Genomic DNA, 23,287 nt, shown 5'->3' on the forward strand with positions numbered 1-23,287 from the left:
AGTCGAAATCCCGGCGGTGTGAATCTGACAGTGAAAATGACAGTAAAAATGTTTGTTCTTGAGGACCACAAACTTGTTCCAAGAGAGCACGTTAACATCAAACTTTCATCACTGACCGTTCCATCGGAAGAGCAGGCTGTAAGCTCAAAGATACTATCATTAAAAGTCAAATGCAAATCTTCGACGCTGGACGAATGTTTCACAAGAACACAAGCTCTTAAGTGGTTGCCAGACATGGATTTGTTATCACCTATAAACAATAACACTTAAATGCAAATGGATCAATCGGTTCAAGGTACCAGCGTGGTGCACCGGACTCCAGTCGAGAGCAAATCCTTCCACCCCGTGAGAAAAGATAGGCATAGCTTCTTTCGGTGTAAAGTTCTTGTCAGAGGCTCTGCACGTCTCAAACCCGGTGAAAAATAGGCATTAACGTCAAACCATGGCGAGAGGCTTCAGACCTCAACAAAGGGTTCTTGTGGTGCTTTCATTTTTCTCGGAGAAAAATTCTTCCCAGAGGCAAAAAAGGATGTGCTTTGATTACGACTTTCCTTCTATATTGTTTAAGTTCTTTAAAAAATCATGACTTTCTGGTCAACAACACCCGTGCTTTCCAAAAATTAAAATCGTCTTCACGAGGGTGGCGCTCGCGTCATCGAAGGTCGCCGCTGACTATTGGATAGTCAACTTTGCGACCATGAAAGCCACCGGGTACAGGAGCGGCTGCCTCATGGACAGGGCGGTCGAGACTCTTTCGGTGCCGATTGACTGCCCCTGGAATCCGGAGGTGGTCAAAGCTAGAATGGCCTCCAGATGCTGGTAAGAGTTGCTTTAATCCCCAGTCACGGATTTTTTCGTTGCCATGGTTGCTGAAGAGCCAACACTGGCGATTAATCTCATTCCCTTCGACCTCGCGTCTGGATTTCGACTTATTTCAAAGAAGAGTGAAGCAAAAAATGGATGTTTTGAGCTAGCATGTTTGTCAATTCTTCAATTTTCTGTGTGTTGCATGCAGCAACTTTAGTATTATTTGTTAATGCATTGAAACATGTTTAAAATTACAACCAAAAAGTAAACCAAAAACCAAAAAGCTCAAACGAAACTTTAAAATAAGTTTCTTTCACATCTCTGTGACCAGGAACACCATGTCTCGCCAGGTCATGCTTTCCAAAATTTTGTACTTCATCTGCTAAGTACTTTTCAGCCAGCATGTTATAGCTTTTCGTGAATTGTAGTTTGTGAATTTGTATCGGACAGCTCTCACTGATGGCGGTGAGGACTTGCACTGCGTTGCAGAACTCCTCCAAGGACATCTTTGCCTGCTCACAGAACAAATGTGAAGAATTAAACAACAAACCAACAGACCTGAAGCTCATTGTCAAGCATCCTCACTAAACAGAAAACCAATCTAAATCCTTCATATGGTTATGGATTTGAATGGAACAATTAATAAATCTCTTTAGCATTTTCTAGCCTTGCAGCTTTGGACCTCTTTAGGGATCACCTTTGCCCATGAAAGGTGATCCATCAATGCTCCATTGGAGTCAATCCAGCCCTTTGATGTAGTTATTATGGATGTTGTTTGTTTATCGCATCTATGTTGGATTTTGTGAATTCTCTGTCAAAATCATGATCATGTTCTGGCACTTAGAGATGCATAAATCATTGTGTTCAAAGTATCAAGGTGCATCAGTAATTCATTTTGAGATTTCAGACTCCAGAATGAAGGAATCCTTGTTCGTCCGGATCATCAATTTCAACCCTCGTCAGAGCTAATGCGTGAAGTGAATGTAAGGGTCTTGTAGCGACGAAGTTGCATGGATGGCAAGATCCTGAAAGGGATCTTGATGACTCGAAATGTTGGGCTCACCTAGTGGTAGTGTGAAAAAATCTGCTTTTCATGAGTCTCACGACTGAGTAATTGAGCAATATCCAGGCAATACCAAGATCATGGGCGAAGACTTTCATCAATGCAAGTGCTTCACCTTTAGTTATAGGCTAATCCCTAATTCGGAGCCTCCGCAATCCAACGGCTGAGCCGATTGGAATCAACCCTTACCAATCTTTTAACAACAAAGATAAAAAGGCTTAACGACCTCCTCTTAAGATTAAATATCTTTTAACGTTATGCCCCTTGGACCATTTTGAATCCAAAATACACTATCGGCATCTTAAAACGTGCTTGGATGGATTTTGAGATTCGAATATACTTCACTTCTAGAGGAATGCTTGCACAATACGTGCTTCAATCTCAATCTCACACACCATGACACTGCTCCTCCAATGGATGTGCTACTCGCTCTCGCTGCTCATCGATGCCAATGCCCAGATTCTTTCAGCATTTGGAGGACAAGCCCCACATCGTGCCCCACATTTGCTAGCGCTTCCAGTCCGGGGTCTCATCGCGTTTGGCGATTCCCTGTCCGACACAGGTAACGCGCAAGCCTTGTTTCCCGACGGTGTGCCCGGGGGATTCCCTTCCGGACTGCCATACGGGATCACCTGGCCGGGATCCAGTAGCACGGGAAGATCCAGCGATGGAAAGCTCATGGTGGACTACTTTGGTACGGGGTCAAATAGTTGTTTTCATGGGCGATCATAATCGAGCAATCCGTGGTTTTCCAGTGAAAGCTCTCGGTCTTGGAGAGGGCGCGGTGGCTTATTTGGAGGATTTGCGCCCGGATCATAGGAAAAGTGTGAATTTCGCGCAGGCTGGAGCTACTGCCGCCGCTGCAAGCTTCCAAAATCCCTTCCACCTCATGCTCCAAGTGAAGCAGTTCTTGCAGTTTCGAACAAGGGTGATCAGCCGGGCTCGAGAAATCGATCAAGGGACAGGTAATTTTGGTCGTGGCTTGAGAGAACTTTGACGATGGCATTTTTATCCTCAGTAAAAGGATGCAACAACTTGTTGCCAGCCCCGTCTTTCTTCAAGAAATCTCTGTACTTCATTCTCGTCGGCGGGAACGATATCAATCACAACTTAAAGCCGGAGTTCGGGAACAAATCGCTCGAGGAGATTCGCGATTCGATCATCCCTCGGGCGGTGGCCGCTGTTGAATCCGCAATAAAAGTGAGTAACCCGAGTCTCGATGGCAAATCTTAGAACTTTCCCAGCAGACCTTGCACCGGCATGGAGCCAGGAATTTCTTGGTTTTCGGCCGCCCTCCACAGGGTTGCACGCCGCTCTTCAAGACGCTGTACGGAGGCAAGAACCCGGGGGGCTATGACGCCGGCGGGTGTCTAATTCCGTACAACAACCTCACGCTCACGCTGCAGCTCGGGCTAAGGGCCGCCACCGATCGGCTGAGGAAACAACACCGCGACTCGAGATTCTTCTTTGCGGATCTCTACAACTCGTTCCTCCACATCAAGAAGAACGCAGAGCGTTACGGTGTGGCTATTCTCTTGAAGTTTCCTAGCTGATGATCAAGATTTTCATACAGGTTTCACAGACACAGACAACGCTTGCTGTGGATCCGGGAGTCCGTACAACTTCTCACCCCGGAGAAAATGTGGATCGCCCGGAGTTCCAGTCTGTGTTGATCCCTCCAAATTCGTCTCTTGGGATGGAAACCATTTCACGCAAAAGTACTACAAACTGGTGGTCAACTTGATCTTGTCTGGCAAATTTGTTGACCCCCCCTTTAATTTACGCCCTAAAAGTTAACCTGTTAGCCCTAAAAGGAAAGCCCTAAAACGTTGACACCGCGGCGGACACGCAAGCCCTAGAGTCACTTCCTTCAATGCGCTCTACCAAACCGTGGAATAGAGATCTGGCATTACTCTGTTCCATCCTTGATTGGATCCGTCCATCCATCTTTTCCTTCAATGGCATGGCGTCGCAGTCCTGGCGAAGAACGCGTCCCTCTCTCTCTTCTCCTCCTCTGATCCCGAATCGGCAGTGGTTAATAAGGTAGTTGCTGCGATTCCATCCTTCCCAGGCAGGCAGGCGATCGATCGATTCCGTCGATCCACGCGACGGCGGCCACGCAGCAGTGGATCCATCCGTATAGGGATTATGGGGCGGTCTTTGCCGGCGGCATTGGGATTGTCCAGGGACAAGAAGAAATCCGGCCATGGCATCCGCAGCTACCAGAGATTCGTGAGCTCCATCGATGCCGCGGAGTGTAGCAGCAATGTGGAGCTCCCGCCGGTGATTCGCCTCCGCCCGGCCGATCGGCCATCGGCGAAATCCAAGTCGGCTTGCAGGAAATCTCCGTGCCCGGTGTCCAAGATCCACCAGGCCATGGCCAGGGCGCCCGGCGTGGTCGCGAGGAAGATCAAAGGCGCGTGCAGCAAGGTTCTCGGCAATGGCGGCAGCTATCTCACGGATCTCTTCGCGAGCAACCAGCTGCTCATGCATTTCACGGCGGCGCCAGTGAGCATGCATCGCAAGCGCCAGATGTATCCCACTGTGGGATTCCGGCCTAGATCCAGCGACAGCGTGACCCCGTGACCGCGGAGGAGCACGAGCTCTCTCGAAATATTTCCATTCTTGCTGCCATCCACCGATCGGTGCGATTGCTCACTGTAATCTTTCCTGGATTGGATCGATGGTCGCTTCGATCCATTCCCCGCAAAATTTCTCATAGACAAGAAGCTCATTGCCTCTCCAGTGCTAGGGTTTCTTTGTCCTTTCTCTTCTTCCCGGAATGCGCTGCGCCAAGAACGCGGTGTGAGAATCGCTTGGCTCGATCTGTGAGCAGTCAATCGCTTGGCGCGATCCAGGTATGGCGATTGTCGCTCTTGCGCGTCGAGACCGATCGAGATCGATCATCATCCTCGTTTCTGGCTTGTTCTTCCAGACACAAGAATCCACAGCTACAGCGAATGATACTTAGAGCATATTCCTCGTATATATCATTGGTTCTTGTGCTCTTGGTATCTTTGTATTGGAGGAACGCTTCGCTTTTTTACGACTCTGCAAGAATCTTCTCGCCGAATTATCGGAACATGAGCTCTTCGGATAAGCCCTCTAGCATCTACGACATTACTGTCAATGTTCGCTCGTTTATACACCTCCTCCAATTGTCTAGATGTTCTTCGCATTGTTTTACAGGATGCTACAGGAAACGATGTTTCTCTCGGCAGCTACAAGGACAAAGTTCTCCTGATTGTGAACGTTGCATCGCAATGGTATGTTTGTTGTCAATCGAGGTGTGCTCTAACCGGTTTTTCTTCTTCGGCAGTGGCTTCACTACAACCAATTACAAAGAACTCAACGAGCTCTACGAGAAGTACAAGGACAAGGGTATGAATTTCTTTTTTCTGGCTGTGAAACTTATGAGCTCTCCCTGACTCCAGGCTTTGAGATCCTGGCCTTTCCGTGTAACCAGTTTGCCGGGCAAGAGCCTGGCTCTAACGAAGAAATCCAGCAAACCGTGTGTACTCGATTCAAGGCCGAGTTCCCGGTTTTTGGGAAAGTAAGTGGTGATTATCTTTTCAGTTCTCTCCTAAATTTTTCCATCGTGGTGTTGTGTCAGGTGAACGTGAATGGAGCAGACACAGCTCCTGTTTTTAAGTACCTCAAGTCTGCCAAGGGTGGGGGCATCTTCGGCGACTTTATCAAGTGGAACTTCAGCAAGTTTCTGGTGAGCAAGACTGGTGAAGTTGTTGAGCGCTATGCTCCAACTACAAACCCATCCAAAATCGAGGTCAATTTCTTGCCGCGCTACTCTCTTTCGGTGCACTAACTTCTTTTCTTGCAGAAGGATATCCTGAAGCTTCTGTGAGCTTCGTGTGTGAAAGCAAAGGTACACCAGTAAAGTTACAATAAAGAAAGGCTATCATCGTCTGTGAGTGAGAAGGTGTTTCTGCACTTCGCCTTCTCTTGTTTTTCTCGCTAAGTGAAGCAGATGCTAGAAACAAGCGTGAAAGCCCCGCCGTCCGCAACACCGGAAGCAACCACATCTCGGGCAACGAAAGCTCCCCGCTGGAAATCCGCCTGGTCTTTACAAGAGCTCAGAAACGCCGTCCACGCCACGGGATCCTCGCGAGCAGCAGGCAAGTCTTTGATCACCTCTTGCGCATCACTCGTCTGACCCGACCTTCCCAGCATGTCCACAAGGCAAGACCAGTGCTCTGGAGAAACCTCGAGCGCAAAGTCGTGGACCATCGAAGCAAAGCAGGCTAGACCGATACGCAAGCTCCCAATGCGGCTGCAAGCAGTGAGGATTCCCACAAAGGTGACGGCGTTTGGAAGCTGGCCGTGGAGATTCATGGCGTGGAAGAGCTCGAGCGAGGCAGCGGCGCTATGACCAGCCTGAGCATACGCCACAACGAGAGTCGTCCAGGACACCACATCGGTCTCGGGCATCGAGCGAAAGATCTCCGCCGCGACGTCCACTCGGTTGCTCCCGGCGAAGGCCTCGCAGATCGAGTTCCACGACACCAGGTCGCGCAGCGGCATCGCATCAAACACCGCCTTGGCTCGATCGACGCAGGAGTTGAGCGTCAGCGCGGCCAGCATCGCGTTGCTCGAGGTGGTGTCGTGCTCGCTCATCGAGCTCGCGAAGAACTCCTCGGCGGCTTCGATGAGACCGGCTCGAGCATAGGCGGAGACGATGGTCGTCCAGGAAACAATGTTCTTCTCCGGCATTCGATCGAAGGCGAGCTTCGCGGCCTCGAGATCGCCACTCTCGGCGTAGCCATGGACGAGGGCAGTGGCCGCCACCACTCCAAACTCGGGCATTCGATCGAAGAGCTCTTGGGCTTCCTCCATCTTCCCGGCCTGGGCATGCGCAGCGATCATGGTGGCGTAGGAGAACGCGTCGGGCTCTTTGATCCGGTTGAAGAACTCTCTCGCTCTATCGAAATCGCCGCTCCTCGCGTGCGCGGCCGCGATCGACGTGCACAACACCAGATCCAGCTCCGGCATTCGATCCAAGAGCTCCACGGCTTCTTCCAGATGCCCTCTCCGGGCATACGCTACCGCCATCGCTGTCCAGGAGACCAAGTTCCTCTCGGGCATGTCGGCGAAGATCTCTCGCGCTCTTGGCAGCTCGCAGGCCGTGATCATCACCGTGGAGGAGATCACGTCCCACTCGGGCATGGATTCGAAGAGCTCCTGCGCTGCCGCGGGATCCCCAGCCTGGGCATACGCCGCCACCATCGTCGTCCACAGCACCAGGCCGCGCTGGGGCGATCCATCGAAGAACTTGCGAGCGAGAGGGAGGCGATCGTGGCCGATGCAAGCCCGGATCACGAGGCCCCAGGAGAAGAGATTGGGGCGATGGATCGAGTGGAAGAGGTGGAGCGCCTCGGCCAAGCCCCCGCATCGAGCGTAGGCCTCGAGGGTGGTGTTGGAGAGAAAGGTGTTGCGAGAAAAGAGGCTGTGCTCGAGGATCTTCGCGTGGACCTTGTGGCAATCCTCTAGCTTGTCGAGAGATTTTAGAAGCTTTGCGCAGGATTTTACTTCCACTGGCAGTGTGTCCATCTTAACATGATCGATAAGAAAAATCAATCCAAGCTATGAAGTAATAAATCAAACTAGAAAGTAAGATGGGAAGAAAAAAATTATGTATATTATTACCATCCTTTGTATTTCACATCAATTTGCATTTATCCTTGGGTTTCGAGTCCGATGACTTGGGTGGCGGACTGGCACTGCTCGGTCCCTGCAAGAAAATCTTTTAGTTCTGCGAAGGAAGTGCCATCTTCTTACCGTGACTAGCCTTCCAGGAGTGATCCCGCTGGATTGTCTGTGTCCCTTTCGCGGAGAATTGGATGGCTTTCGAGGGGACTGCTGCTGCTGCTGCTGTTGCTGCGGTTGCTGCGGTTGCTGGTTTTGCTGGTTTTGCTGCTGGTCGAATTCTTGTTGCTGCAGTGCCATGGCTAGCTCCAAATCCGAGCTGCACCAAAGACGTGATGGTAAGAACCGACACACTATAAAACCCAGTCATACTTGTAGCTTGGATCAATGGAAGTTTGCGGTGCCGGGACTGGCTTTCCCATTTGAGAGATGTAATCCTACAGCAAAAGTAAAGATAAATACAGAGATCCTCCACTGAGATATTTGGTAACAACTCACAGCTGTGGCAGCGACTGCGTCACGCTCATTCCAGGAACTCGTGTTCCGATCGTCCGCCTTAAACAACGTGAAGTTGCCGGTGAAAAAGACAGAGTCACCGTCCACCTACAGCACGCAACCGTCAAGGAACGAACGTCACCCTTCAAATTAAATCACCTCGGTAAGTTTTTCCCACACGACATCGGGTTCGTTGAGGTAGCCTTGATCTGTCACAAGCAGAAAGAGATCTCCCTCGTACTGCAACACGACGATAAGCACTTGTAGCAATTACCGATTAACACAACCAACCAGACCTTAAACATCGCACTGAAGTGATTATTGCGGAAAAAAACACACAGCTCTCTTTCTTTCAGCCCTTCCTGCAAACTAAAGAGACTGGAAAAACAAATCGGGAAAAGACAAATATTCAGCAAAGAATAAACAAACGCTTGCAACGCACCCGTAGTATGTGAGTTGACTTGCGTGGCTGCTCAAAAAATTCTCAATAGCCAGCGCTGGAAAGTTTCAAAGCATCCAGTTACACATATTAGCCCCAAAAGTTTGCTTGAACTCAGAAACAAACAAATGGAAATCATACCTTCTGAAGTTCTCAAATCAGATCCACTGGATCCCGGCTCCGAATCAGCTATAACCGCTTCCCCTTCGTATAAAAGCTCCCGGTTCTCGAAGTCACCTTCAAATGACTGATATGTTGTTTCACCCTCGTAAAGCGGCTCATCGATTTCAATCCGTCCTTCATTCTCACGACCAGCATCCTCAGCGATGCTGTCAGCTGTCGCGGATTCCATCTTTTCTGCTTCTCCGCTGAGGTTCGAAGAATCAGCAGTCCTACAATCGTCTACTTCTACACACTCGAAATCTGACGAGCTACTGAGCTGCGAGCTCTCCGTTGTGTCGCGATCGATTTTGGTCTGCCACTCACTGTCCTCCGCCACCGTTACCAGTGACTCTGTACCACTGCCACCATCCTTTTCAGGCACCCATACTGTCATACTGGGCCACTCCTTGAGGCCTGCTTCCGTTTCCACCGGGTTCTTCTTTGGACTCGAAGCTCCATTTTCCGTATCTACAAGCTGCGTGCTTGGGACGTCCACTCTGGACAGGTTGAGAGCGTCGAGCAACTGAGCGGCTTCCTCCTCATCACCTTTCCTCTTTCGGGTTTCCTCCGCTTCATTTGAACCCTCTGTTTCTGTCTCCAATGACGTATCAAGCGTCTCCGGGGCTTCCTGCTTTTGGTCCGTGAAATCCAGAAACTGCAAGCCCTCAAAGGACGTTCTCGAGCAGAGACCTGGGGAAGGCACTCCTAAGCTAGCAGTGGTTGCAGCGGCAAAATCGACAGTCGGCTCCTCCTCCACAGCAGGCTTTCCAGCGTGCAATGCGACAAGCTTTTCAACGAGGACGTTGTAAGAGTTTGATCCCACTGCTCTGCTTGTGGTCTCATCCTACACCAGCAAAAGAGTAAGAGAATCGACCCTTAATGGCATAGTTACCTGAGGATCACAAAGCCAGCCATGGACAAGGCCAATGTCTAGAAGATCAAATATCGCGCACTCTGGGGTGAACTCAAAATCATGAATACTGCGAAAATAGTGCGAAAGTATAAGCGCCCGAGCCAAAGAAACGGCACAGTCCGGCTTACTTTCTAAACCGAACATTAACATCAATTCCAGTGGCAAGCCGAGGAAGCAACGAGATGGCATCCGAAATGTTCTGCTGCTGGTTCTGGACATAGTTCTCGTCCTTGTCCTGAACCAGAGGAAGAAAAAACAGAGGAGCAAATCCATGGAAAAATGGCATTAAAGCTTGAGTAACTTTACCTGGTTGTTGCTATTCGAATCGAGCAGTCTCTCGGCTACCAAAATCAGTAGACTTTGTAGTGAGATGTCAGGAGAATCCTTGTGAAGTGTCACGTTGTTTCTCAAGAGAAGAACGTTACCTGAGAAAACAAGGGAAAACAAAGTAAGAGAAAAGCTCCTAATGCAAACCAGTTAAAGTTTACTCACAGATAGCGATGAGAGGGCAAGGACCGTTATCGTTTTGGAGGATGATAGGCACGGGGCGGCCCAAGAAATTCACAATCTTCGTCTTGTACACGGCATCAGTCCTATCCTGCTCATTACCGCCCATCGAGCTAGAATCGACCCCCCGCAGCTCACTACATTCCGAGGATCAGCTTCTCAGCTCGCCGCTCCTCCCACCGCCACCGCCATCGCCATCATCCAAGTGTTCCTTCGTGGAAATAAAAAGCCCTAACCCTATGGTGCTGGAATATCCTAAAAGAATAGTTTAACTTGGGCAGACCCTTCCTCCCTGAACAATATAGAATTTTGTATACACAAAGTGGCAAGCGTGCTTTATGTGAAGATCCAAGGCAACTAATTATAGGTAAAGTGGTTCTTGCAGTTGTTTGTTGCTCTTCAAGTTCTGACTATTAGTCTAGTTCCAAACAAAGATCTCACTCCACCATCTCCACGAATGAATGCAACTATCAAGCCTTGTAACACAGCATTAGTTAATATGAGGGCATTTCTTTAACCTTTTGCTTTTTTTTCTTTCATATGCAAAGATAAACTTTGCTCATAATTTCGGCATTATTATTAGTGCATCCTGAAGTTCGAAGTGAAGATTAGCACTTAATGTAATTCTTACCAAACATTAAATCTCAAGATATATTATTTTAAATTTTCTTCTAATTCTTAGAATAAAAAAAAAATGGAGCATGTGAAACATGAATATTAAATTAGGATCATTTACTTTTAGACCACTTCATTTATAAAGATTCTTATCATATGTGGTTTAAATTTAATACAAGAATTTTTATTTGTATATCAGAATGTGAGTGCTCGGATATGGGTTTAAAATAGAACATTTAAATATTTTATTGGGCAATTATAGATTGTCATAAGAATTTTAAACTCCTATAACACCACTAACATAATTGGTGATAACCATGTTAGAAACAAAACCCAAAGCTATGGCACTAACATCACTCAATTATGAAATCTTGATGAATTAATTGTAATTATGTGTGTAACTCAACATTAAAGTCATAATTTTAAACCTAAACAAATAACTTTAAAAGCCACAACAATTTATAAAGTACCATTATAGTAAATAATATATTTCATTTCTAAATCTAGCCAATCTCTAATATTACTGTTAATTTAGACTCATGACCAACTTGCATTTGTGTTTTCCCTACAGTCAACTTCTATGAACATGGATGCCTTACCAAAATTTAAATATTAAGCACATATACATTAAAACTTTAGTTTCTATAAATTGTTTTATGGATACTTTTATACTTTTAAAAGTCCATATCAAATTTTATTAAAAATATCAAAAATACATTTACAATATATGTCAATAAGAAAGACACAATAAATATATAGTAGTTTGTTTAAGTTGGAGAGTCCAAAACAAAAAAAAAAATCATTAATACTGTTAATGTATTATTATGCTGTAACACATTATTTATTTTTCAACTCCATAAGTACAAATTAACACAATTCTTAATCATTATTCAAAGTTATCACACTTCAGATTGAGTCAATAATGAAAATACTTGTATATAAAAATATATTTAACTTTAATATTTTTGTTTTTTATTTTAAGAATAATAATTATTGAATAAATAAATACTTTTTTAAAAAACATTTAAGACTGAAGGTACAATTGAATACTATGGTGAATAAAAGAAAAATGATTTAGAATGAACCAAAGAGAAAAAATATTTTATAATAATTTTAATTAATGTATAATATCTTATCAATAAAAATGTATAGCATTAGTTTTGATATAATAATTAATAATGTAAATATTTATAATGTAAATTTTTTATGGATATGTTAATATGATAAATATTTAAATTTTCCAAAATGAACTTCTCCCAATTAAACATTATCACATACATTTGAAAAAGACTTATCTTGCTACACACATAATGTATTAAATGTTTAAATATCTATTATTTTAAATTTTAAAGTTTATTTATTAAATAAAGTTTAACATTAAAAATTGATCTCTCTTCCTATCATTTTACTTTTTGATTTCTTGATAATAAAGATAACAATTTTTTTGGACTATATTTTTCTGTTTCATTTGAAACAATGATTATGTTAGTAATAGAGTTGGAATACTATCTATGTTGGAACACTTTGACAATTACGATCAATCTGTCTCTCTTTCACAGGGGAAGTTCCTTTCTCTCTCTGGCTCCCTCAGCTTTTCGCTGCTATTACCTTTTACCTCTTTGTATTACAACTATCTCACGGCGATTTCCAGTCAAACGGCAAGCTTGCAAAACCATTTGCCGCTCCCAAACTGCTCAAGATCCCGTTCTCGGCTAAGTCATGGACTCCTCCACTGTGATCTTGCGAAGAACTCATATACAAACTCTTTTGCTGCTGTGTACTTCTCATGCCCATCCCCAAGTTGGACGTGCTCTCCAGCACCGAGGCTCCAAAACCGTTTACGTTCCCAACGCCGTGGCTCAAACTATTCCCTGGCGAGATCATCCCGCTGCTCCCAGCGTTCATCATCATCTCTTGCAAGAGCTGATGGACGACGCTATCCTGCTGCTGGTGCTGCTGGCTGCTGGGTTGCTGCTGGAGCATCGAGGCGCTGTTACTGCCCATTATTGCCGGAGGAGAGCTCATCAAGTTTCCGGAGCTCGTTGGGCTCTGGAGGTTGCTGCTGCTCGTGAGGATCTGCGCGGCCTGGAAGCTGTTGTTGTTGGCGGTGGTGGTGGTGTTCTTGGGGATGATGAGCGATGAAGCTGGAGATATCGTAGCGCTATTACTTTGCTGCTGCTGCTGCTGATGCTGGTGGAGTAGAGAAGGGAATGAGCCGAGAAGGCCCTGTAAAGAAGTTCCTAGTTGCTGCTGTTGGTGTTGGAGTTGATATTGGTGTTGGTGTTGGTGTGCGTGATGTTGTTGTTGTTGATGATTATGTTGTTGTCTCGGCGGGGCAATGGTGGAGGAGCTCATGAGTTGATGTTGGTGATCGTGTTCTTGAGAAGTTGACGAGATTTGCAACTCCTGCGGCTGCAATTGTTGCTGTTGCTGTTGCTGATGCTGCTGCTGATGCTGCTGCTGATGCTGCTGCTGTTGATGTTGCTGGAGGAGCAAAGTTTGCTGCTGCTGCTGCTGGTGATTTCCATTAGCCATAGTAGTCGAGGCACCCCCAAGGCTTGTCCGACGAGGAAAAATCTCCAAGCTCGCTGCGATAACCGAAATCAATCGTCACAGGTAAAAATCAATCTATGAAAGTAGGAAGTACCCTTGGGTCCCATAGAGTTTTCTCGACTGAAGTCAATCAAATCTTTCATACTGTTTACTACCTCTGATATCTGAACAAAAAAACCCGAGTTCTCATATAGTTTCGTACATTGAAAATACAAAAGTTTACCTGAAGACACCTAACGTATCTCTTCGTATAGCCAAGGTCATTTACCGTCGGAACTTCCAAGTTTCTTGCAAGATTTCGCGAGCTTGTTACAAACCTGAAAGAATGAAGTACAAAGGATGAAAAACCACAAAAATAAGGAAGAGAAAAAAATTTCTCACATGCTACAATTTGTTTGTAGGTCCTGTGACGATAGTCCAGCAGTTCCCGTTTGCGCGACACTCTGTTGGTACTTTTGTGCGACGGTGGCCAGCTGGGTCACCTGCAAGTCGAAAACTTTGAACTCCGGATTACAAAGAAAGAAGAAGTCAACCTGTGGAACTATCATTCTTCGAGGAAGCAGTTCTTCATGACTCCTTGCACAAAATTCCCAAGAGTGTATCTGTCAAGAAGAAAAACAATTCAAGTATAACTACACCTCTCAATGTTTGTTTTCATTTGTTCTTCTTACCTTGAGATCAGGAGAGAAGATTATCCGGAGCTGACCATCCCGCACAACACGCAATTGATCAAAGATGCTCTCTTGAATGGCTTTCCCATACTCTAAAACGATGACCCCCGACGCCAAGCGGTACTCGTGAGGCATGTCCACGAACAGGAGCTCCTCGAGGATGCCACTGTCATACTTGATTTTGCAAAGCCGTGGCAAAACCTCCACAGTCGTCTCTAGAACAAGAAAGAAAATCACAAACACTCCAAAACACATAAGCAAGGAAAGAACTCACCAAAGCCTCGACCCGGTTTTGTTCCACAGATTTCACATTGCCAAACGTCCTGAGAGAAACCAACAGAGTTTTGTCACGTCAAGAAGTATTCTCCTGAGAGTTTTCACCTGAGGGAAGACACCAGTTGGCTGGCGGCCATTGTTCCCATTCCCGTACAGAGAAACACACCAGCGCTTCTTCGCACGGGGGGCAAAGTACTCCGCGATGAATCTCCTCCAAAACGTTATGCTATTGTCCTGCAAAAGCTTGCCATGTTTGTGGAACTCCGCGAGAAAGAGAGTGGAGTACCTGAGGCCGATGCCTTTGGTGATAGATATACTGCATGACACGGCGCGAGCAAGAGCCAGGCTCGTAGACTTGCTTAAGCTGAAGAGCCAGGAAGTGCTGCGGCGGAGGGGCGTTGCTCGATGAGGAAGAACTCGCGACGAAGCTTTGGTTCTGCTGGTGGAGCTGCTGCTGCTGCTGCTGCTGCTGTTGCTGCTGCTGCAAATGCTGGAGCTGCTGCTGTTGCTGCTGCTGTTGCAAGTGCTGGAGGTGCTGCTGGCGTTGGTGGAGATGAGACTGGCTCTGAGGCAGCGATTGCAGCAGCTGCTGCTGGTGGTGCTTGAGCAATCTCTGCTGGTTGAGGAGGCTGAGATGAGCCTGGAGCTGCTGCTGCTGCTGCCGGGCTTGCTGCTGCTGGAGCATCTGCTGGTGGAGCTCCTCCTCGAGCTTCACCTCCACTTTCGGGATCAAAACGCTGTTTTGCTGTTGGTGGTGCTGCTGCGACTGTAACATTTGCTGGTGGAGATGATGAGTCTGCGGCTCCACCGGTTCCAACTTCACACCCCCAGCCGCCATCGCCGCCTGGTGATGGTCTTGCATGGTGGTGATCGTCGACGTACCATTATTACCGCCACCACCACCACCACCGCTTCCACCACCGCTTCCGCCACCCCCGCCGCCACCTCCCACCACCGCCCCGCCGCTGGCTTGCTCCTGCGCAGCGCTGGAAACCAGCTGCATTGGAGGCTGGAAGTTGGCCAGCCCCGGATCATGCTCGAGCCTCGACGAGGAACTCCTCAGCAAACTCGCGCTCGAGGTGGTGGTGGTGGCGGTGGCGGCGGCGGCGGATGGATTATTTCCAAGGTTCCCGGAGGAAGAAGTTGGGCTGAGAACATCTACGCTGGATCCAAGCAGCGCATAATTTAGCGAGCTGGGAGAAGGATTGCTGCCGCTATGGAAAGCTCCACCCGAAGAGGACAAGTTTGATAAGTTGGCTAGGATCCCAAACTGTGAGGACGGCGTACCGCGCGGTATACCGCCAGGCGAGGGCCTTATGCCGCTGGCGGCGGGCGGCGGTACCGCCAGCCGGCGGTTCTCTAGGTACTGGTCTAGAGCCAGGCCGCCTGGATAGAGAGGAGAAGGAACCCAGTAGAGCCAGGAGAGGAGGCGCGCGGCGGCGGCGAGGAGGAGCCTAGGACAAATCCCTATCCCACGGGGAATCCCGGCGGCGGAGGCATCGACGAGATTGGGGGCTGGCGGAGGAGCTGCGGGGCGATTCCACTCACATTGGCGGCGAGCTGGGATTCATCAGCATTGGCATTCCAGCGGCGGCGTCGTCATGGTGTGATCACGGTGGCGGAGGAGGAGAGACGATGCCGCGGCGGCTCCAATGCCGCCATACCTGGCTCCCTCTCTCGCATCGCTCGCGCGGCTCCTCCTTGCCTTGCTGTTATGGCTTACCTGGGAGTGAGCGCCTGGCACAAGCAACCCATGAGAGGGAAGCCCTCTAGCTTGCTCCTCTAGCTCGCTCCTCCAATTCCTCGCGCGACCCAGATGCCCAATGCCTAGCCAGCCCGCGAATCTCACTGCTCTCTCGCGCGAATCCCAGTCCCCGCCGGAGATTCAACCGTGGATCCGAGGCTCCGAGAGAGAGAGAGAATGGAATGGAATGGGGGGATCACAAGGGGGAAAAAGGGCGAGACAAAGGAAGGAAGAAAAACTCTCTCTCCTTTCGCGAGAGCTCTTCCTTCTCTCTCTCTCTCTTGTTTGCGAGAAAATAGACGCGATCCTCCGGAGAAGCAGAGATTTGGAGCTCGCCACTGTGTTTTCGTGTCCTCCAAAATGCCACGAGAGAAGAAAAAAAAAATTCCAAGGGCCAAAGCAAAAGAACAGAGCAAGTTAATGTTACCGGTGGCATTTCCCGGTGGCCGGTTAGGGTTTTCCCGCCGGCTGGCGGGCCGCCGGCGCCCGTTACCACCCGTCACCGCCCGTCGCCGGGTACATCCGTACGGTAGTGGGGGGAATGTTTCCCGGTGCGGCATATGCCCGTGGAATCTAGTTGTATCAAAGACAAAAACACGAGCTTGGAGGGTATCTTTGCGGGCGATGTAGAAGAAGGGCCTCACTCTCACGCTCCCTTGGCGGTGAAATTTCCAATTTTAATCGCTCCTTTTACTTCGAAGAATCCAACCCATTCCAACGCATTGGCCCTTCTAAAAAGTACAAAAGCGACACTGGATTGCGCAGGGAACCCTAATTCTTCGCTTCCCTTTATGATATATGAATGTTCTGCGTCACCTTTTCTCTCTTTTCTTTTGCATGGCGGGTTTGAAGAACCGTACGGAAGCGTTGCAACTGCCAGCCTTTTGCCAACTTATATTTTGTTGGAAACCTTTCCAACGGCCTTTTTACCTCCATGAACGCTCTTCGATTATCATTGATTGATCCATGGCAATGGAGGTAATTTACTTTTTACCAAAGGGAAACCTCGCCGGTGTATCTCTGGACCGGTAAATCCAAGGGCCGTTGTCGTGTCAGTGAAATATGCCCTAGGGAGAGGCGCCCGTCATTCGACGCCCCGTCAGTTGACGAGGCATTTATTGGCATGTACGGTAGGTGTCCCGTACACTTCTTCTCGTTGGATATTCTCCCGCCCAAAGGCCGGATATTCTCCTCTCTTTTTTTTGTTTTTTTTTTTGAAAGAAAAAATGGTTTCCAATGTGTTCTGTTCATGTGCCCCGGGAATAAGATATAAAGCCAATTGCTCACGTCAATCGTGTCATAGCGTCATACCGATCTGTGGTTCTCATTCTCGAGTCCATTTCAAGCTGATGTGATGTGTATTTAATCATGAAAAACTCCACTGCCAGGGTTCGATCCTGGCCCTGGCGCTAGAGTTCCCCGTCCTCGTCTTCCTGGGCCTTCGATCGGCGGAGCAGATCGGCAATGCAGGCGTAGTTCTCGGCGGTGGGCGCGATGCCGTGATCGAGCAGCATGGACGCGAGCGAGTCCAATCCATCGCGCAGGAGGCCGAGATGGGCACACGCGGATTGGAGCTCCGCCATGGTGACCGCGCTGGGCGGCGTCCCCTGGAGCTGCATCTCGCGGAAGAGGCGAAACCCTAGATCCACGCGCCCGTTGCTCGCGAAAGCCCTGATGATGGAAGTCCACGACACGACGCTCTGGCGGCGCAGCGATCGAAAGAGGGAATCTGCCCGGCCCAAGGATCCACAGCGGCCGTACATGTGGATGGCCGCGTTGTGGACCATGTCCGTACTTGGGCCATGCTCTGTTTCGCGGTCTGCGTGTTCCTCCTCCTCGAAGCACGCGTGGATTGCCTCGCCCTCGCCCAGCGCCGCGGAATTGGAGCACGCCGCGATCGCGCCCACGAATGCCAGAGCGACCGGCTTGACTCCCTCGAGATCCATTTGCTTGAAGAGATTGATCGCTGTCCGGGAGTCCCCATTTCGGGCGTAATTCGCGACCATCTTCGCCCACCCCGCGGCGCTGGTTGGATTCTCAAGGAAAATCGCCCTGGCGGTGTCGAGGTCGTCGCATCGGCCAAACATGTCGATCGTGGCGTCCCGGAGCCGCGGATCCGACCAGAATTCGCTGTCGCCGATCCACGACGCGATCCTCTTGGCATCCGGCAGCGAATTGGGCGATGCGCATGAATCGATCAGCGCGATGAATGTGGCGCCGTCGGGCTTGATTCCCTCGAGATTTATCCGGAAAGAGAAAGAGATCGCCGACGCCGTCGCGCCACCCTTGGCAATTGCCGCGATGCCTATGTTCCACGACGAGATCTCCCACTGCGGCATTCTCTCGAGCGCACGCATCGCTCCATCGAAATCTCCAGATTGCGCACAAGCAGTCGCGATTGAATTCCAGGTGATTGGATCTCTTCTTTCCATCCGCGAGAACACGGCCCAAGATCTGGCCAGGTCTCCGTACCTGCCGTACGCAGAGAGTACGGCGTTCATCACGGCGGGGTTCGAATCCCTGGCCAGTTCTTCGTCCTCTTCGGCCGTACAGTGTATCGCCCTAATCGTAGAGGTGGAATGGCTTCCCTGGAGGAGCGTCAAATAGATCAGAGTGTTAGGTCTTGCGCCTTCTTGATCCATCACCTGGAAGAGCTGGAATGCTGCGCTGTGGCGATCGCATCGCGCCGCGGCGGTGATGATCGCGCTCCAGCAGACGACATTCTTCGCCACGGGCATTTCTTGGAAGAGCTCCAGCGATCGATCGAAATATCCGTTCCTGGCAAATGCTGTGCCGATGCTTGTCCAAGAGACAACGTCTGGATTGGGGATGTCCGCGAAGACGCTCCAAGCGCTGTCCAGACGCTGGCATTTTCCGTACATTGTGATCAGCGTGTTCGCTACAGCGGTGTTGTGGACAAGGCCGGCCTCGAGGGTTTGCTCGTGGAGCAGCTTCCCATCTCGCAATGATCGCAAGATCCCGCAAGAATCGATAGCGCTGACGAAGGTAAGATCATCTGGACGCTCTCCCTGCAGGCTCATCCGGTAGAAAATCTCCAATGCGTCTTGGCACTGATCGTTTCGCGCGCAGGCAGCGATGAGAGCGTTCCAGGATGCAAGATTTCGAGCCGGCATCCTGTTGAAGACAATCTTGGCGTGATCGAGATCCCCATTCTCGGCACTGGCGACAAGAAAGATTGTCCACGAGTAAATATTTCGATTGCGGATGCTGTGGAAGATTGATCGGGCTTCTTGCAGGCACTGGCAGCTGCCATACATCTGGATCAGAGAATTCGCGACGAATGTGTGAGCGCCATAGCCATTCTTGTGAACTTCGCGGTGGAGCTCCTTGCCCTGGAGCAGCGATCGCGTTTTGGCGCATTGCTGGAGCTGAGATCCAAGTTCCTGGACAATGCGGAGATTATGCATGCACGAACATGAGGTAAGAAGAATTAAGTTGCTCTATAATCTAAGGACGAGTCGTGCGCTAGGGTTTATGGATGGTTTTAGCGAGCGGGCATGGCGGCAGTAGCTGGCATTGTGAGCACAGGCACTTGGCGCTCAGGTGAGTGGTGGTAGGCAGCATTGAAGAACGCGATTTCGTCTAATTCTGGAGGTTGCAGAGCTCATTGGCCACTACTCTCTTCCACGTTTGAGACTGAGCTTCTCCACGGTACACTACATTTTCCTTTCTATTTCAGTTTTGGTTTTGTGGCGTTTTTCATTTGTAGAGCCTTCTCCGAGGTGGATTTCGAAGACCGCTGGTTATACGATGTAGTGGTGCTGACGCTTCTGAGACACCCAAGCCCAAGCCGAGACGTCGGAAGAAGGCTGATGATCCTTCGGCTCAACCCAAGCAAGAAGAAGAAGCTGTGACTCCGAAAGTTACGAAGCGACAATCTCGAGCATCGGCAGCAGCTTCTCCCAGGGACTCGGATGAACAGCCCCTTGAAAAACCGAAGAAGAAAAGGGCAGCACCTAAGCGGAAAGTTGTAGAAGCTACAGCGGTGGAAGTTGAAGTTGTTGATGACAGAGATGGGACAAAAGCCGAGGCGGTTGTTGCGCGGACCAAAAGAAAGAGCAAGAAAGAAAATGATAGATGGAAAATCATGGAGGGGGAGAAGCTTAAGGTGATTGAAGGTAAGAACATGGCCGACGTGGAAGTTGTGTACGAGAGTGAAGAGGAGGAAGACGATGATCAAGCTGAAGACGAGTTGGAAGACGAAGAAAAACAGGAAGGAGACCTTGATGTCGTCGACATGAACTTCCCGGACAAAGAATGCTACGCGCTTATTTCGTCATACAAGCCCAGGAAGGTCGCCAAGGACGAGCGTCCTCCGCTGACAAACGACGAGCTATGGTGGAACTGGAAGAACCGACGGCCTGATGAGCACGTCTGGAGTGAGTTCCAGAAACGTCCTGGGCTTCCTGATATCGTAAGTTCTCCACTTGCAAACTTTCTCTAACACTCGAGCTTGCGTTTGTACGTTTGTATGTAGACAATGGCAGCTATGGCGGCACTGACAGGACAGATTAAGTTGTTCGGAGACACGCCAACTGTGACAGAGACGCACATTTATCGTGCTCGAAAATTCGTGTTCAAAGAGGAAAGGTGAGCTACCTTGCCAAAAATTTCTCTTTGTGCTGGCTGTAAAATTAACACAAAACTTTCAGGTTGGCGGCGGAAGCGAAACGGAGGGACGAAATAGGGGCAATGGCATATTATCATGAATGGGTGAAAGCGTGGGACAAGGATACGTCGAAAGAAGCTGTTCAGAAGCACTACGAGGAAACGGGAGAAGACGTGGCTTTGCAGTTGATGAATATGTTGGCTTGCCAGACTCAGAGAGAATATCGACAAATGATGGGTACTGATGTTCGAATCCGAAGAGATCCACTTGTGATGCGTGCGACGCGAGAGATGAAAAGATCCGGTGAGTTACAAAATCGTTTCTTGGATTCACCTGATTCGGTCGTTGGCTGGTTTGTTTCAGTTTTTGGTGGCGATCCTGTCTATCCAACTATAAATTACAGAAAAAAACCAGATGAAATTCCAGATTACCGAGGGCCAAATTTCCATCAGCCAAGGCCAAATCTCATAGAACACTTGATACGGGTACGGGTACAGTAAGATATACTTTTGACTTGCATTTTGGCTTATCCTCCTTTTGAACATTCATGCAGGGTGGTCGGATGAAAACACGAGCTGAACACAACCGCATAATGGCTTTGCAGCAGCAACGACTTGAAGCTGCAGCCGCAAGGGCCGAGGTGAGCTTCTTTTCCGTTTTCGAGCAGCTCTTGATTGATGGCTCTTGAATTCCAGGAGGATGAAGCAGTTGTGGAAGAAATGGCCGCAGCTATTGACATTGGCGACAAAGATATAGAGGTAAGAACTTTACACGCATGTTGGATGGGTCTGTTTTGATGAACAGTTCGTTCGTTCGTTCAGGAGGAGGATGATGAAGAAGAAGACGATGTTGATGTCGACGCCCAGTTGAAAGAAGAGATCATTTCCGTGCCAACAGAGAAGCTGATAGAGCTCGCACAGGAAGAGGACGAGGACGAGGAAGGAAACATATAGAGAAGTCGCGGTTTGATTGATTCGTTGTGTACTACTGACACATTGCAGCCGCTCTGTGGCTCTCGGACGGACAGACAAAAAGAGTTTCCCGGAGAGAAAGAAACCTCTAGCACATATCGCCGTCCAAAGAGAAAGCACAGTACTCCTGGAAGGGAGTGAGCTCCACCATGCCAACGTCGCAAATGTGGCCCGTTAGAGGTAGCTTCAACTCTTGAAACACAGCGAAGGCATCCGCCAGCCGGTTCCTGGGAAGCTCTTGGGCGACACTGCAGTGAGGGAACCAGTTCCCGGGCTGATAGACATCCAAGCTCTCGACTCCCATCACCTGGAGAAGCTCGTGGAAGCGGTCGTGGAAAGCCAGGAGCTGGATTGTGGGGGCCGGGGTGAGGAAGAGGGAGGTCTTGTCCGTGAAGAAGCCCCCAGCGGCGGAGAAACTGATGGCCACAGGGCCCTCCTGCGCGGCGAAGCTCTCGACAGTGGTCCGGAGTTTTGGGAGCTCCAAGTCGTCGGCGGTCGTGAGGCTGAGACGCATGTGAGGTCGGCTGCCGCTGTCAATGAGCAGGGAGGTTATCTTCCTCCGGGCTAAGACGTTCCAGAGCTCGAGGATTTGGTTCTCTAGCGCGGCGTCGAAGTAGAGAGCGAAGGCGAAGCTCTTGGGCATCGTCGCCTGGTGCAAACATCCATCATGAATCATGAATCCGAGAAGAATTTCATCGTACCTTGATTCGATCCTTTCAGGAAGAGCTAAAAGGGTTAGGGCTAAATCATACGAAAAAGTTATTTCGAAAAGTATTGATTAGCGATGTTATTTAAAGTAAAAACATATTTTGCAAATTAGAAATCAAATTATTCACACTTCATATTATTTGTCCAATAAATTCTATTAGGATATTTTAATAGATGAATATTTAAAGCACAATCATTTGAAACATTTAAATATGTTGATAACAAACAATTTTCACAATATTTATGACTATCCCATACATCTTCATTATAATGATACAAAACTAACTTACCATTATTTTTCAGTTTTAAATAGCAATTAAAAATATTTCTCTTCCTAGATGTTATTTCCCAGATTTTTATTTTTCCCTTATATAGAGAGAGTTTGCAATTTACTTCTAAAATTAAAACAAATTTAAAACCTTTGGAGTAAATAAAATCACCAGTATACATAACTGAATCATAATATAATCTGGTAGCTCTTAATATACAAAAAGATAAATCATTTATACTAATTTTTTTATTTAGATGCATAGATAGAGTTTCTGAGTTATCTTTTAGTTTATATGTTAATACAAATTTATTAGTTTCCTTTTGAAAAAAGTCTGAAAGTTTCTCATTCATAAAATCTAAATAATTATCAATAATTACTCTTAAAGCAGTAATTATATTATTTCCCCCAATAGTAGCAGATTTGAAACAATCCTCTTTACATTCAAATATTACATCAAAAATACCTTTTGTTGTTTCTACTTCAATATTATTTGAATAATCTGTTGAATAACTTTGTTTTCCATAAACATCCCCCATTAACTTATACATAGCTCCAATGATTTTACCCATATCTTCTGGAGTTAAAACATTAGTGTTTCCAATGGTTAGTTTTCGTCCTGATAATCCTAAATTAAAACATAGAAACATTAAACACAATATTAGTAGATTATAATGAAGTTGTAAGAAATACATATTATGATATAAGCTATAAGAAATACTTATTATGAAAGTAAAACATAAAACTAAGGATATTTATAAAGATAGTTTAGAGTATAAACACATAGAGTAAAATATAAAAACT

The 23,287-nt window shown here is 47.9% G+C and overlaps 8 protein-coding genes across 9 annotated transcripts; 3 read left to right on the forward strand and 5 right to left on the reverse strand.

Moving 5' to 3' along the window:
- The first annotated feature begins 2,193 nt into the window (after positions 1 to 2,193).
- LOC9643120 (GDSL esterase/lipase LIP-4) lies at positions 2,194 to 3,674 on the forward strand. Its single transcript, XM_002960618.2, has 5 exons — positions 2,194 to 2,564; positions 2,626 to 2,835; positions 2,889 to 3,070; positions 3,118 to 3,391; positions 3,444 to 3,674. The coding sequence occupies exons 1-5, from the start codon at positions 2,267 to 2,269 to the stop codon at positions 3,665 to 3,667; spliced, it is 1,188 nt and encodes a 395-aa protein (XP_002960664.2). The 5' UTR covers positions 2,194 to 2,266; the 3' UTR covers positions 3,668 to 3,674.
- A 963-nt stretch (positions 3,675 to 4,637) lies between these two features.
- Positions 4,638 to 5,794, forward strand: LOC9633033 (probable phospholipid hydroperoxide glutathione peroxidase). 2 transcript variants are annotated; one of them, XM_024668704.1, is made up of 7 exons: positions 4,638 to 4,728; positions 4,806 to 5,001; positions 5,060 to 5,136; positions 5,190 to 5,251; positions 5,305 to 5,423; positions 5,484 to 5,654; positions 5,709 to 5,794. In XM_024668704.1, the coding sequence occupies exons 2-7, from the start codon at positions 4,831 to 4,833 to the stop codon at positions 5,730 to 5,732; spliced, it is 624 nt and encodes a 207-aa protein (XP_024524472.1). In that variant the 5' UTR covers positions 4,638 to 4,728; positions 4,806 to 4,830; the 3' UTR covers positions 5,733 to 5,794. The 2 variants fall into 2 exon arrangements, with proteins under 2 accessions (XP_024524472.1, XP_002960665.2); XM_002960619.2 differs by having other exon boundaries at positions 4,641 to 4,728; positions 4,818 to 5,001.
- Positions 5,795 to 5,842: 48 nt separating this feature from the next.
- Positions 5,843 to 7,435, reverse strand: LOC9643121 (pentatricopeptide repeat-containing protein At2g35030, mitochondrial). Its single transcript, XM_002961268.2, has one exon. The coding sequence runs from the start codon at positions 7,433 to 7,435 to the stop codon at positions 5,843 to 5,845; it is 1,593 nt and encodes a 530-aa protein (XP_002961314.2).
- Positions 7,436 to 7,501: 66 nt separating this feature from the next.
- Positions 7,502 to 10,277, reverse strand: LOC9643122 (ubiquitin carboxyl-terminal hydrolase MINDY-1). Its single transcript, XM_002961269.2, has 12 exons — positions 10,033 to 10,277; positions 9,847 to 9,965; positions 9,669 to 9,775; positions 9,520 to 9,607; positions 8,607 to 9,471; positions 8,469 to 8,523; positions 8,323 to 8,404; positions 8,186 to 8,266; positions 8,030 to 8,134; positions 7,904 to 7,968; positions 7,664 to 7,850; positions 7,502 to 7,616 (listed from the first exon to the last, which is right to left on the reverse strand). Exons 1-12 carry the CDS (start codon positions 10,154 to 10,156, stop codon positions 7,545 to 7,547), a joined length of 1,950 nt encoding a protein of 649 aa, XP_002961315.1. The 5' UTR covers positions 10,157 to 10,277; the 3' UTR covers positions 7,502 to 7,544.
- A 1,776-nt stretch (positions 10,278 to 12,053) lies between these two features.
- Positions 12,054 to 16,341, reverse strand: LOC9633034 (transcriptional corepressor SEUSS). Its single transcript, XM_024669500.1, has 9 exons — positions 14,449 to 16,341; positions 14,268 to 14,396; positions 14,161 to 14,209; positions 13,887 to 14,101; positions 13,749 to 13,817; positions 13,597 to 13,697; positions 13,439 to 13,532; positions 13,310 to 13,379; positions 12,054 to 13,250 (listed from the first exon to the last, which is right to left on the reverse strand). Exons 1-9 carry the CDS (start codon positions 15,163 to 15,165, stop codon positions 12,298 to 12,300), a joined length of 2,397 nt encoding a protein of 798 aa, XP_024525268.1. The 5' UTR covers positions 15,166 to 16,341; the 3' UTR covers positions 12,054 to 12,297.
- A 974-nt stretch (positions 16,342 to 17,315) lies between these two features.
- LOC9633035 (pentatricopeptide repeat-containing protein At4g20770) lies at positions 17,316 to 19,334 on the reverse strand. The gene has a single exon (XM_024683684.1). It carries the CDS (start codon positions 19,332 to 19,334, stop codon positions 17,316 to 17,318), a length of 2,019 nt encoding a protein of 672 aa, XP_024539452.1.
- Positions 19,240 to 21,598, forward strand: LOC112344567 (protein PLASTID TRANSCRIPTIONALLY ACTIVE 12, chloroplastic-like). Its single transcript, XM_024669509.1, has 10 exons — positions 19,240 to 19,347; positions 19,397 to 19,470; positions 19,529 to 19,578; positions 19,637 to 20,341; positions 20,405 to 20,517; positions 20,580 to 20,839; positions 20,900 to 21,021; positions 21,090 to 21,176; positions 21,232 to 21,294; positions 21,358 to 21,598. The coding sequence occupies exons 2-10, from the start codon at positions 19,425 to 19,427 to the stop codon at positions 21,487 to 21,489; spliced, it is 1,578 nt and encodes a 525-aa protein (XP_024525277.1). The 5' UTR covers positions 19,240 to 19,347; positions 19,397 to 19,424; the 3' UTR covers positions 21,490 to 21,598.
- Positions 21,487 to 22,251, reverse strand: LOC9633036. The gene is made up of 2 exons (XM_002961272.2): positions 22,209 to 22,251; positions 21,487 to 22,156 (listed from the first exon to the last, which is right to left on the reverse strand). The coding sequence occupies exon 2, from the start codon at positions 22,148 to 22,150 to the stop codon at positions 21,596 to 21,598; it is 555 nt and encodes a 184-aa protein (XP_002961318.1). The 5' UTR covers positions 22,151 to 22,156; positions 22,209 to 22,251; the 3' UTR covers positions 21,487 to 21,595.
- Positions 22,252 to 23,287: the final 1,036 nt, after the last annotated feature.

This window comes from Selaginella moellendorffii, unplaced genomic scaffold (genome assembly GCF_000143415.4).
Source record: "Selaginella moellendorffii unplaced genomic scaffold, v1.0 SELMOscaffold_0, whole genome shotgun sequence".
NCBI lineage: Eukaryota > Viridiplantae > Streptophyta > Lycopodiopsida > Selaginellales > Selaginellaceae > Selaginella > Selaginella moellendorffii.